The 14,905-nt window shown below is 42.7% G+C and overlaps 1 protein-coding gene across 2 annotated transcripts in view; it reads left to right on the forward strand.

The window, feature by feature from the left end:
* The window catches only part of ACVR1 (activin A receptor type 1), a 318,170-nt gene that overhangs the window by 147,422 nt on the left and 155,843 nt on the right, over positions 1-14,905 (forward strand). For both annotated transcript variants that reach the window (XM_085645512.1, XM_085645514.1), the window contains 2 exons: positions 1,159-1,232; positions 6,077-6,340. In XM_085645512.1, the coding sequence (XP_085501638.1) occupies positions 1,166-1,232; positions 6,077-6,340 (331 nt within the window). In that variant the 5' untranslated portion in view covers positions 1,159-1,165. The remainder of the gene's footprint in view (positions 1-1,158; positions 1,233-6,076; positions 6,341-14,905) is intronic.

The raw sequence follows: 14,905 nt of genomic DNA on the forward strand, positions 1-14,905 counted from the left end.
GGGAGCTAGAGGCTCCATCGCAAGTGGGAAGAGAAAGGGCACAGGCAAGCTAGACGTGAGCCCTTCCATTAAAAATCTGAGAATTAGAAACTTGTGTGCATTGTTAAAGAGACCGATCTTATAGTGCATACCGACATTCCCCGGGCTGTCACCAGCAGGCCAAATGTGGCCCTCCCAAGAAGGATCGAAAAACTAGAAGATTCAATTCTCCTTGAATGAGACATGACTATGTTTACAACCAAGATCTGTACTCTCTCTCTCTCAAACATCGCAAATGTGAGAGTTTGCAATTGCAGTCCGAGTTAGAGGTTTGGGTACATTGTTAATGTGCTGCCAGTCTTTCTGCACATGGCAAAGATTAACAATCTGGAAACGGACTTTGGCTCAATATGATTAAGTTGGGGATATCCTTTATTTTATGTTTTGTTAAAAAAAGATTTTTCACAGGAAAAAATATTTTGAAAATAAAGGAAATTCCATCATTTATACATTTACCCCTGCCTATTCTATGCATTGAGCACAGAGTTCTCCTACAGAGTTAGGAAAATTGGCTCAGTTCAACGACTAGAAATTCCTTACAGATGTGCTTGCGCATTACGACATGTTTACTGTGCGCATCGAGGACAAGGAAATTTGCACAAGTACCCAAAAAGTTGTAAAACGCACGCCAGCTTAACTGTTTACGTGCTTTTGAGTCGTTTATGCATGTAAATTAAGGCCTTTGGGATTCAACCTATTAAGTTTTTTTCTTGGAATGTGCAAAGCCGCATAGCTGGAGGGTCTGCTTGAAAAGAAAATTGATTCTAGTGTTTAGAAAATATGTTGATAATCTGTGTATTTGGAGTTAGATGAAAGGCAGCACATTTGCTGGACTGGTAAAATGCGTGGAGTAGCAGTTTGAACAGCTATTCTCTATCCTACTTAAAACATGTGAACATGTGTTATTTTCAGGTACTGATGGTTTTTTTTTACAAGAAATGTCTCCTAATAAAATACAATCCTGTGCATTTGCTTTAACGTTTTTCTGCGTGAGTCCCTGTTGCATGTTTTTGCTCTTTTATTTTAGAATTCCAAAATTCTGTTTTCGGAAACCGAATCCACATGTTGATTTATTTCCTTATTGGACAAGTTTTTAATGTTTACTTTTTATCCTTTCAGTTTTACAATGGTGGATGGAGTTATGCTTCTTCCGTTACTGATCATGATGCTTTTTCCCTCTCCTACTATTGAAGGTAAGTAATTGCCAAAAAGTATATATTTTTTCATTTTATGAAACCAGTCTTGTAGTACTGAATAAGTTTCTCAAAATGCAAATGAGGTATCGCCAACACCATAGTAATTTTTTGACTGTTAACGAACATCCTTGTATGACATTTACATATCTTCTTGCACCTCCAACGTACAACTAAATGATTGACATGTAAGTGGAACTGAAAATGTGCCATAGCGCACCAAATATTTATCATTTTTATAAAAATGCTATTACCTGACAGAAGTTAGGCACTTTACAATGTGTTTTGTTCTCACAGGATGTGTGTGTGTAGATGGAATAAAACTGAATACAGGGCAAATTAGGGACAGAAATACGCTGTTTTTCTAGCTATACGCCTTAATATATAGAATGCGTGCAATGCACACACAGGGTTAGGCAAGTATGCTGTGTACATGAATACCTCATATCGTGACGTGCAAAGTACACACAAGAGTAGAAACCAAATCTACATGAAGACACAACATTTTGTAAATTTATAATTGTAAAGCTGTAGAATAAGTGTGGCGCAGTTTAAACAGCGAGATTACAGATCTTTGTAAATGCGCTCCATGAGTGGGAGGTGCTGACGGAACCATTGTGGGAGGGTTACAAAAAGAACAACCTTGGGGCTTGTTAAGTTACATCCCTGAAACTTTGAGATCCTCTGCAGGAGAGTATGTTTGAAGGGGCGCTAGTGTTAGCCTTAGCTATCCAGAGTTGTTGCGTTTTTCTTTTTTCTTTGTTATTTATATGGGTTCGTATTTACACAAGTTCATATTTAAGGGGCAGTTACAGCAGACCAGCATAAGTCTTCGAGAGATTTATTGTAATATAGGTGCAGTTTTTAATTTTTTATAAACCAACATTTTTAAGGTAAAAGCAAAATAATGAACGACAGTTGATTAGAGACTTGATACTGTAGCACTTGCTTGGTATATATAACAAATATTCTTGCCTTCCTGCTGCATTTTTTTTGTGTTTCTTTAGACGTGATAACTGGTGGGAGCTCACACTGACTGGCTTTGAGACCAATCTAGTGCTTTTACTGTCTTGCTTATCAAAAACGGAAATATTTCGACATCAATTAAATGGTTTTGTTATTAGTAACTTGACGATCCATATGATAAGTAATTATAGTCGGGTCACTGGAATTATGAGCGTAGTGCCAAATTATATGGCAGGGTTGAGTAAATTATGTGGCAAGAAAAGAAAAAATGGGCAGTCCATTTTGTAATAGTATAACTTCATTATTTCATCTTTTTAAAACTTAGTAACTCTCTGGACGTTGGTTGCACCTCATTAGTGCCTTTGGCAAAATGCCAATCTTTCACGTGTAGACATCCACACCGACACTCCCAGGGAAATAAGCTGTTGATAGACTGGACAGGGAGATTTTCTTACTCTTTCCCCCCTGATCCCACTGCTACCAATAGTAATCAACAAATGCAGACCGTCGCAGTTTACCTTAATACTCATTGCTCCACAGGGGGCAATAGACCTGGTTCTCAGATCTAACAGAGATGGCTCACAACAATGTGCAGAGACTGCCAGCGTTAGAAGACCTGTTCTCCATGCGATGGAAGAAGATTCTCCACCCAGAACCTAGCGCACTGAGTCTACCAGCATGGCTCCTGAAGAAAGAGTTTGGACCCCCAGGACTTACAGAAAAAGCAATGGCGGTCCTCAAAGAAAAAAGAAGACTGACCACCGGGAAATGCTACACAGCCAAGTGGGAGAGATGCACAAGGTGGTGCCAGAGTTCTGGCCTGTTTCAGGACAGGACACAAGACACTACAGCCATCAGATACCTCACACACCTGCTAGACAGCAAGCTAACCTATGTATAACAAATGTGCTTCTGGCATCGATAGTCGCCTACGCAAGGGGATATATAGGAAGACGCTTCTTCACTGTACCGGTAATCAAAAGCTTTCTGTAAGGGGCTAAAAGAAACACCCTATCAAGAATTGAACCAACACCTACATGGAATCTAAATGTAGTGCTGACCCAACTGAACCTTTTGAACTGCTCCCCAAGGCCACAGTAACATTTTTCACACTTAAAATAGCCTTTCTAATTGCAGTGACATCTCTCTGCAGAGTAAGCGAGTTGCAAGCACTCACCATTCAGGAACCATACATGCAAATACACAAGGACAGATTAGTAAAGAGGACCAACCAACTGTTCCTACCAAAGGTCATGTCACTGTTGCACATAAAGCAGACAATCTAAATGCTAGGTTGTTTGCAAAAGCCAAAGACAGTACATACACTTGATGCCCGATAATGTAATGCATGGAGAAAGCAATGTCAATCAGGAAAGAAAAACAACTCATCGTATCATTCTCAGACAGTAACAAAGGGAGAACAGTTACAAAGAACACCATCGCAAGGTGGATTACTCAATCCAGATGTGTCACAGGACATCTGGCATACAGTTAGAGACTAAGCCAAGAGCATATTCGACACGAAAGAAAGGCGATGCAATAGCCTTCCTGGCAAATGTTCCATTAAATGACATATGTATGGCAACCACAAGGTCGTCAGACACGCTCATAAAACACTACTGTACCGATGTGCAAGTGAACAGGGAGGCAGAAGTGAGACAGAGTACTGAAACATTTGTTGACAAGCTCAACCTCCTCTCCAGACCAGCCTGCACAGTGAAGAAGACTGCTACAAAATCAATGCACAGCATGTGAATCCAGAAAAGCTTCGCGCTGCAAAACAAAATGGTTACTTACCTGTATGAGTAGTTTTGCAGCTGGAAGAATTTTTTGAATTCTCATGCGGTCTCCCCAGGAAACGAAGCACGCAGAAGCTAACAAGGGACTTAAAGAATATACAGACAAGAGGAAGCCTACAAAACACCAAATAAGCAGCTATTCACTGGGAAAAAAAGAATTTGAAGATGGTGACCATTCATGGAGGTTTCTGGGAAAGGGCGGCTGATATCAGAGGTTGGAATAGCATCAAATAATGAGGACAGTTGAAGTAAAAAAAAAAAAAAAAAGGAAAGAGAAGAAGGACCAATATTAAAGAAGAGAATTCCGGACCCAACTTCTAGATGGCAGAATAATGCACAGCAGTTGAATCAAGAACATTCTTCAAGCTGCAAAACTACTGCTACAGGTAAGTAACCATTTCGTTTCATTATGCCAGGCACACTTCAGTGGTGTCCTTAGAGCTTCCTCACTGGGGAAGAAGGCTTGTGTCATCTTGTATTTGGATAGAGCAGGATATCCTGTAATCATTTGGTGACCAAACCCCCAGGAAGTTTTGTCAAGTGGGAAGGATAGCTTCTTGAGAACTATTGCCCCATTGGCTAGTGTGCCCACCCCCCCACAAATAAGCGGTCATAAAAGTGGCACCCTAGACCCACAGTCCTCAGATCACAGCTGAACTGGCAAGAAGACAGATTTCCCTGCTGTTTCCCATTCCAAGCAACAAGAGCCTGCACGAAAGAATGGACCGCATCTGCTGAACCTAAGGGACTCTTCAAGAGGACTGTCCTTGCAGTGGCCATTTGTGGAAGAAGGATCCACTTGTGCCTGGCCAAAATGAGTGACTCCATGGGCTAGGTGGTTAGCCTCCTGTTAAGCTTCAGGGCCACCAAAATATAAAAGAGCCTGCATCCGTCGAGAGCCCAGCTGCCCAGAACTCTTACCTACCCCTGGACGACAAAGTTCCTCCTGAACTATCGAGTCCTGGCCTCCCCAAGTTTCCCCTAAGTTAATGGGACCCATAGTAGAAGACAACATTGACTCTGGTCCTCTGAAGTAAAGGATTTGCTTACCTGTAAGCAACTGCTAAGCCTGCTCTAACGTGGACACCAGTTGTGGCAACTGGACCTGCACTGGACTTTCCTGCTGCAATGCGGACATTGAGTCCAGAGGCCGGAGACGACTCCTGAAGATCAAGGACCTCAGAGAGGACCTAGGGAACTTACTGCTTTTCTTCAACATGCCTTCTGCATCTTTAGCTTCTTCGAATCTTTTGTGCCCAGCATCAGTACCACTTCTTGACTGAACCGCTTTAAGTAGGAAAAGGACATTAAGGACCCCAAGACTGCTGGCAGCGACAGCTAAACTGTCCCTCTGGACCTCAGTGGTCCCTTTGACCCGCCTCATCCCACTTGCAACCTTCCCTCTATTGAGGCTAAGGTGGTAAACGCTAGTCCTTGCTGTATTGGTGGAATGTGCTACACTACCTATATTGAATAAGGATACCCTGATGTACTCTTCCCTTTATTGAGACAAAGATGGTTCATGCTAGTTCTAGCTCTGTTGATGGGATGTACTATACAACAAATTTTGCAGGAGGTTGCAAGCTATTGCCAGAAGCCAATTCTGTCTACAAGTGAGTTTCCAAGGCTTTGTAGTGTTTGTCTAATATGCCATATCCTTCTATCTCTATAAAGTTTCTTCTGTGTTTGTTTCACTAATGAGATGTAGTCTTAAATGTGTGTGAATGTTTCAAGATTCTGTCTATCAAAGCAGTGTAATGAAAGTCCCAATGTGAACACAGGAAGGCTATGAACTTCTATTTGCCTTTAGGATACCACTGTACCATGCTGTCTAAGGATCCTTCTTTCGATTTACATTATAGTCCCAGTTCGCAAAATCAGAACCAATTGTGGTTGTACAGAACTTAAATTGGCTTTGTTGTAAAAGCCTTTATTGCTCAGCATATCCTTGATGGATGATTCTGAATGATACACCACATTAATGACAGTACTTTAAGTTGGAAAAAGTAACCACTACTTACGGTTGTCTGATCACAAAACTTGAAAAAATATTTCCCTTTTTCTCGTTTTTCTTCTTAGATGAGCAGTTGAAGGCAGATATTCCGTCCTACGAATGTGTCTGTGAGGGGATGTCCTGTGTAAATGGAGATCGTTGCCACGGACAGCAGTGCTTTTCCTCACTGAGCATTAATGATGGCGTTAAAGTTTACCAGAAAGGCTGCTTTCAAGTTTACGAACAGGGAAAAATGACCTGTAAAACGCCCCCATCTGCGGATCAAGCTGTGGAGTGCTGCCAGGGTACCTTGTGCAATGTAAACATCACTGCACAGTTGCCTAGTTTAGGTAAGCCACACATGCAAGCGTGAGGGGCCATGCTTGGGCACCCCTTTCAAAAGTTGGCTCGAGATCAGTTGCTGGCTTCTGGTAGTAGTGTTCTAAGAACCTAACATGAGATTGGATTGGATGGTATTTTTACGTCTTTGGTAGTGGGCAATAAATAATTCAGAAAATCTATGCAATGCGATCAAATATGGCATAGGTCATTGTTTGCTAATGAAGCAAAAGTTTTAAGAACATGTAGTTTGCAAAGTAACATTGCTAACACCTTTGCCACGGAACGTTTTATGAATTGCATCCCAAAATTCCCAATATTTTGTCTCACTGAAGATTCATCACTAAACATTAAAGTATGTTGTTCGAATCGCGGTGGTAATTTCTTGGTTCCTCTGTGTTTGCCAGTGTCCGTTTAAAATGTATTCATATTAGTTTTTGTCTAATTTGTTTCCATATAAGGATAAAATGTTCAATGATGTTGCTTCATGTAGTAATTAGGACATAGATCAAGGGTACGCAGATATGTCCGTCCAATGCTTACTCGCATAAATCCTGTTTGTTGTTTTTAGGTCGAGCCTGGGCAGCGCATGCGCTGCTCTGCAAGGCATACTGTATTCAGGTATGAACTTGAAGCTCTGCCCACCCTACTCTTATATTTTTCATTGGCTTGTGTCATTGTCCACTGTAAACTGTGGCTTTTCATTGGTCAATAGGCTTAGTAGATACGCCTTAGTACTGCCTTGTCTTATGTTACGTGTGTTAGTGCTCGCAGGCTCTAACTAAAGCCTACCAAAATAACATTTTCTCAAATAGTTTGTCCTGCCTGCTCTTGCAGGCAGGACACGCTCTCTCCTAACACTTCTAAAAAAAATAAAAATCTTTATTGCACCGACGCCGAACACACTTGCAATGCAATAGGTCTTGCATTTACGAGAGATTAAGCTATTGGCATTGGCAATGACAATGCCTTTTATTTAACTTTTTTTAAAACAACCTAACACATAAATAAAAGGCATTGTCATTTACAATGCAATTAACTCAAACTCTCATGATTGCGCGACCTATTGCATTGCAAATGCTTGTTTACATGCTTGCCGTAAATTTAAAATGTCCCCTGCCACCGGGAATAGCACCTATTGCAGCCCCTAGACATCATGAAACTGGCAGCAGTGCATTTAGTTGCTCATTAAGAGAATGGCTGCATAGGTGATGAATAACCACAGAGCACAGCGTTAAATATATATTTCCTAGTGTGCATCTCTTCTTGCAGAACACTTAACCTCCAGCAACCCTATAGCTTAGTTAAAGTCCAGTGTATCACAGTCAAATCTCCAACATAGTCACATAACGTGTGCTTGAAAACTTCACATTCAACTAAAGGGGTATCTTGCTGCTGAATAACCAATACAATCCATTGGTACTCATTTTATCAACTTCAGAAGGATGAAAGGCTGAGTTGCCCTAGCTGGATTCAAACCTGTGAGTCAACACACAGATTCTTGCAATGGATGCATTAGTTCACGAAGTCATTAGACCTGGTCCTGTGTCTTATCGAGTTTTGTTTCTTTGGAAGACATCATAAAGTGGGTTTTATTTCGTGTCAGTGGAGGGCTTCATGCTTAAAGGCTTACATTTCTGAAATAGAAACTACCACTCTGGCCTTGAGTGATCAAGCGTTTAGTGTTTATGGCGGTATTTCTAAATCAGGTGGCCAATATACTTGCTATTAATACCAAGCATTGGCATAGCCAATAGGTCCTTTGGGACCTTATAAGTGTTTTGCCAGAGCTATTGGCTTTGCCAATGTGTTTAGGCTATGTTGTAGAGCAGCGTGGCTGCTTGATTACATATCAAACTAGATCTGGCAGTTATTGTTTCTTATTGTGGTCTAGCTGCATGCAGTCCACAAATCTGCAGCCCCAGTACCATACTGTTGAGAAATTCAGGGTGGAGTCTGTTGGTGAGCTTGTGACCATATTTATTGTGTTGTTTGCACTATTGCATAGTCATTTGTAAGTTTTGAAGGAATGTTAGGTTGCCTCCAAACTAAAACTGCAGTGTGGTGACCCCTGCACACTTGGCTGGGGTGGTCTGGCCCGAGGTGCGTCACTGATGTTATAAATAAAGGAGCATAGCGTTCCAGTTAAAAAAACAAAATCTCTAATCTCCGAGTTAATGACATGCGGGGGACTGACACAGAGTCAAAATTTCAGTTTCCATTTCGATATTATTACGTATTCTAAATAGTTATATATTATCTACTGTGCAATTTTTCACCAAAACACCAGGAGAATGATAAGAGGAACAGACACAAATCTCACACACAGCTTGTTCTAGCTGTATTGAGTAATTATTGCTCTAACTGGCAAACATTTTTATGCACCAGAATGTGCCATACACTTCCATTACCCGTCACTCTGCCCTGGCCTGAGCTAGCTGCTCAAAATCTGAAAAAAACCTATAAAGGCGTTTTGGTAAAATTTCCTGTAGACTGGTCAAACGTGGACATATGAGCGATCAATTGACGCTTTGCCTGTATAATGCCATTTCAGAATCAAGTACATCAGATCAAACCCTCATCTGTGTTACTGCCTGCATTTGCGTATAAAATGCAAGCATCAAACACGTTGAATAACCACCTCTCCTGCACGACGAGTCCTTAACTTAAAAGTTTGGATCCTTTAAAGGCGGATGAGAACAGGTTTGCTGCAGACATTGCTGCTGCCCGCCTCCGGTAACGAGCACACAGAAACAGAGCCCATAACTATTCAGCAGGGGGCGAAAGCCACCGCGCCGAGCCTTGTCATCGCCTTGTGACCTGCCATAACTCAAATAATAAAAGGCTCTCCGAATTCTCCGCCGAGAGTACTGGAACCCTCCGGGTGTTCCGTCCTGCGTGATGTCATAGTCCGCGCCACCTCCCCGCACGAACATGGTGCCCAGCACTTTGTAGAAACGGGGCAATGCAAAAGTGCTTAATCCCCCCCAACCCCGCCCCCCCCGGCCCTCCTCCGCGTAACTTTAAACAGATTTGGATTTTGCAAAAAAACAAAACCGTCTTAAAACAACGCCATTAAAAAATGCAGGACACACGGCCGAATATAATTGAATCTCTCTGAATATGGAGGCACAGAGAGGATCTGTAAGAAGATTGGTGTGTAGATCTTTTATTTCTTCCGTTTTAAGGAGCTGGGGTGTTGGTTCCGGAGTGGGCGCTCTTTGTTGATTGCTCGTGGTGTGGGAGGGGAAGCATGCATTGGAAGGGGTTGCAATGGAAATGTGTGTGGACGTCTGCATATGGCATCTGCAGCTTGCACTGTTTTCCAATGAGACCCTTTTCTTATGTACAACAGCATGTTGTGTACTTAGTGGGGCAAACTAGTGTATTTTGTGTATGCCGGGGGCACGTTGCGGTGTTTGTGGATTAATGGGCGACTGGCTGCAGGTTGTTTATTTACATTGTGTGGAGCACGTTTGCCTGTTTTGATAGCTGTACCTTGCGTTGTGTTGCGGAGCACGCTGCTGTTTTTTTCTGCATCGCGTGGGAACCGGTTGAAAAATACCTATATGCGTTGTGTGGGGTCTTTTGCGTGTTGTTCTGTGCATTTTGGGTAAGGCGCTGCAATGTATTTTGTACCTTGTGATGTGGGTGGCTGCAGCGTATTTGTGTTCATTGTGTTGTGGGGGTGCCCTCGTCCCTCCGGCGCGCATTGGGCTGCCCGAGTCCTTGCTGGGACTCCTGCTGGCAGCTGGGTGTGTTGCTGGGGACCTGTTTGTGAGCCTGGGCAGTCCGCCTCTCTGCCTGCAGAGCAGCTGGGGTTGGGGCCGAGGAGGGACTCCAAGAGCCACTTGAAAGATCTTGGCTGGAAGGAGGGGGCGGTGTGTGTGTGAGCAGGGGCGTCGCTTGCTCTTCCTCGGCCGCCACTGTCACAACACGATTCTGCTGCCATCCTCCTTCTACAATTCAACAGCAATGGGCCGAGCATGACCGCGAATGCACAAGTTTCTCATTGTAAACAGAGCATTGGCAACAGGAATATGCCAGGAAAATGCAGTACTTATCTTCGAAAATAGGAATTTTCACCATGAATGCAGCAAAATGACTTGGGCATTGCATTACGTTGGCAAGTTGTTTCCAGCGATGGTTACAAAACATCAAGAGAAACATAAAATACGTGCAAGCCTAGATATACACAAAATAAGGTACCAGTGTGCAGGTATCAACATCTGGTCTCTGGTTGCTCAGCCTTTATCCCGTCGAGGTAGATAAAGTTTTGAAATGTGCTGGGTTGCTGCGCAGATGAGACAGCGTCACGAAGTTGCAAGACTAAGTCAAAGGAGTACTTGGGGTTACAGGCTGTCCTTAACCCAGGCGCTGAGCCTAATTTACGTTGATAAGGCGCTCGCCCAAATGTTCTTCCTGAACTCTTTCTGGTGTTGTACCATTTCCCACCCCCCTCAAGACCATTTCGGCACACAATCGGAAACGAGCGCGGCCATGAAAGTGAAAGCGACCGTAAAATGATCCAGAACAGATGGCACCCTGCGTGCCGCTGCTTGATCCTGCAAGCTGGAGGCCGTGGTAGGAAACATTTACTGGAAAAGGTGGGACATGCACCTACCTTTGGCCACTTGCGTGCTTTCATTTTTGAAAGCCGCACGCAAAGGCCAATAAAATGTGTGTAAAATCGAAAGCCACATGCACAAGTTTTCTGAAAAGCTAGAGTGATTCCAAGAGGTCCTCTCCTGGAGCAGTGCATGTGCGCTGCGCTAGGCTTAACCTAAAAACCTTTCAACAACAAGCCAAGAGCACATAACTTAGTGGAAATAAAGACTGTATAATAGAAAAATGGTTGTAAGTGAATCACACTTCAGGCAGTCTCGCCAGTCGGTTAAATTTTTGCTGCAAATTAAGATTAAATATAAAGTTGATGTTCAGAACACAAAATACTAAACATCGTCTCTATTGAATAAATTTGTTCCAGCTGGCTAGCGCCGACTGCTGAGGAGCACGGACTTAGTGTTGCTTGAAGTTCCCTCTTTTAAGAAACTGTATACTCTGTTTCAATCCGACGTAGGTGGTGTCCACAAAATCTGGAACTCTTTTCCCACAGAGTTTTGTCTCACTTCGTCACATCACGATTGTAAATAATCCCCGAAAGAATTTCTGATTAGCAGTCCCAACCTGTGACACCTCACCGCATGGATATCTTGCCCTACGAGCCGCCTCCATGATCTTGTTTGACGTAGTAGGCTGGTTCTCTGTTATCCCATCAGCTTTCTATAATAATCCTATGTAGATTTCTTATATCTAGTTTTGGACTGTTTAATGTATTGCACCACCTTATTTCTGTGTTATTTTGTTTCCCCCGACGTCTATGTACTACTCCCCTTCATTTTTCTTGGGCCCACTTTTGTTAATTTTTAATTTACGTTCTACTCCTAAATTTGAAAACTATTATTTTTCTCTCTTCTTACTTTCTTTATTGTTCTATCTCCTCTTCCCCCTTGTGTATACCCTATGTATTATGTAAGTGTATATGGACATTTTTCAGTGTGTTTTCCCTTAAATTGGCAATATGTTTCCTAACGGGTGAATTTGCTAGGCAGATTTTTGCATGAGCACATACTATGCAATGTGTGTTTGCTCATGTAAAAAAAGCAATTAAGGAGGGTTGGCCAAGATTTTTCCTGGGAATCTGCAACTTTGCATGAACTCTAGTGAATTCCTGAAAGTCACAAATGTGCACCAGTGCAAGGTCATAGATGTGTGGGAACTCTTTTGTTGTTTTGTTTTTGAAGTGTGGGTGCCATCATGGTTTTACTCTAATTCTGCATGATTATTGTTCTATATGTTTGCATGCATCACACGCATTTAATTAAATTATGCTTTAGACAAATGGTATTTAAAGTTTTCTTTAAAATAGAACTACAATTTAGTAAAACTGTAATCTTTGTTTTTTGTTACCAATATTGTTTGATTGCAATGAAAGCAAAGTGCACAATAGTTCAGCAAAACTTTGCAAACCTTGTATGCATTTTTTCAAGTTGCACTTTATTAGCTTTCAAAAAATGATCACCAGCATTGCTTCCATTCTTCTGCATGTATTTGCATAGAAGGAAGTAGCAACCCTGGTAACATTAAAAAAAAAAAAAAAAAAAAGTCACTTTAAGTGTTGGAAATCTTTCTGCACATTTTTACAATGGAACAATTGTTAATAAAAAGTGAGCGTATAGCTTAGTCTGTTTTCTTAGAGCATGCAACCTAATAGTAAAGGTTTGCATTAATGAACAAGTTATATTCTATTCTGAACCTCTGAGACATGTGGGTGCCTTATAATCCTCTTTCCAGCAACCATATTGTGGCACTGTATACTTGCAGCCAAAGGGCTTGTGCTACAAGGACTTGAGTCTGATTATCCAATGGATAAAAAAAACATGAAGGCATGTTTTTTTTTCATTCCAAATAAGATGTTCTGTTTGTCATAATTCCACATCACTGGGTCTTTACTGCCTTCTATTAATGTGATAACTCTTCATGTTGATAATTCATAAAATTAATGTTCGAGGTATATGAGCTGTAGATCGTATACTTGTGCATAGATCGCCATCTGGTGTTGGACTCGGATGTTTGCAGTTAGTTTTTGTCTTGAACAAGTTCTTTGTAGTTATGAGATGGGTGACTCCTCCTTAGGACCATAGTGCGCATGGGCATCGACACCACCCTCAGATTGTTTTTCCCGCCATCGGGTTCAGATGTAAATCGCTGCACTCTAGGCAGTGTCGTACTCTAGCCCCTTTCGACGCGCAGTCCCTCACCGCTCGACTGTATTGTTTCGATCGCATTACCTTTCGACGCGCATCCAAAGTATTCATCACAACTTCGATTCCAATCATTCACGCGGGCTGTTGTGCCCATCGGTGCCATTAGGCCCTGCAGTCAATGGAAAAAACTCCATTTAAAAAATGCCCCCTGTGTGGTGCTAAATTCCCACACAATGATCTCAACGAGCTCTATAACCTTTACCTCTCTCCACCGACCTTTTCGTCACCGAAACATGCCGAGAACAAGACTCGAAGAAATCCCATAAAACTTTGGAACCAAAGAAGATTTCGTACTCCAAAACTCCACCGAAGCAGAAGGAGACCAAAACCCCTCCTAAGGTTAGAGAGACTGAGTCAAAGCACCACTCAGAAGAACTGTTTCACCCAGATTCACCGGGTCCGAAACAAATGCTATACATATTGACCCTGTTACAGGTCAAGTGACAGCATTGCCACCTAGGAAAATAAAATTAGACACCTCAGAAGCACCTGAGCTGCCCTTAAAGAGAAAGGACATGGCAGCTTCACCTCTTAGACCCTCCTCTCCCCCTCCAGCACTTCCAACTGTGCCACTTTTTCCAGCACACTCTCCACTACCTCATGCTTCACCTCCACCACAGGATGATGAGGATGACTTGGGGGATGGGGATGGGGGAGGGGGACCCACAAGGGGATGACGACCATGATGACATCCATAGTCTTCCACCACCTGACCCTGGGTTTATTATGATGAGGCCCCAGATATACCTGACAACATAGGTTTTGCGCAACTCATTGACAGAGCAGCCAAATACTAAGGTGTAGAATTACACTCACCCCCTTCCGACTAAGATTTTCTGCTAGAGACTTTTACACAGACACAAAGGGCAACAAGTACTTTACCCATGCTCAAGGGCATGATTAAACATGCCCCTGATGTATTTAAAGACCCTGTCAGGGCTAGAGTGCTCAACCCCAAGGTTGACAAAAAATATAAAGCAGCTCCAAACGACCCAGCTTATATCAAGGGGCAGCTCCCTCTAGATTCTCTAGTGGTTTCAAATGCCCGTAAATGGGCAAACTCCCAGACAACAGGTGATGCCCCTCCACCAGATAAAGAATCGAAATTATTGGACGCTTCTGGTAAGCGAGTTGCGTCACAGGCGGCAAATTACTGGAGCATTGCTAACGCCCAAGCTTTACTAGCCAGGTATGATAGGGCACATTATGATAAACTCGAGACATTAATGCAACATCTTCCAGACCAATATAATGCAAAAGCTAACAACCTTATACAAGAGGGAAAGCTCATTACCAACCCCTCAATTAAATGTGCTCGATGCAGCGGACACAGCATCTCGGGCGGTTAACACAAGTCTTTTACTGCGCAGGCACGCATGGCTGTGCATATCTGGTTTTAAACAGGAGGTGCAGTCTCAAATTCTTAATCAGCCTTTTTATCAAGAACACCTATTCAGGCCTGCTGTAGACACATCTTTGGAAAAGATGAAGACAGACACTGAGACAGCAAAATCTATGAGGGCCCTATAGTTACCCACAGCTAGAGGCTCCTTTCGTCGCTCCTTTTATAGAGGCGCCTCCAAAACCATTGGCACAGACGACTCTTCGTCATACAAAAGCCCCACTCAATCTTCCTCTACCAGAGGATATTTTCGAGGGGGGTATAGAAGCAATAAGACCAAGGGAAGAGGCCGCTGTAATAACACCCGCTCCTCTCCTACCACAAAACAGTGACTTATCCCCCCCCCC

Source organism: Triturus cristatus, chromosome 3_1 (genome assembly GCF_964204655.1).
Source record: "Triturus cristatus chromosome 3_1, aTriCri1.1, whole genome shotgun sequence".
NCBI lineage: Eukaryota > Metazoa > Chordata > Amphibia > Caudata > Salamandridae > Triturus > Triturus cristatus.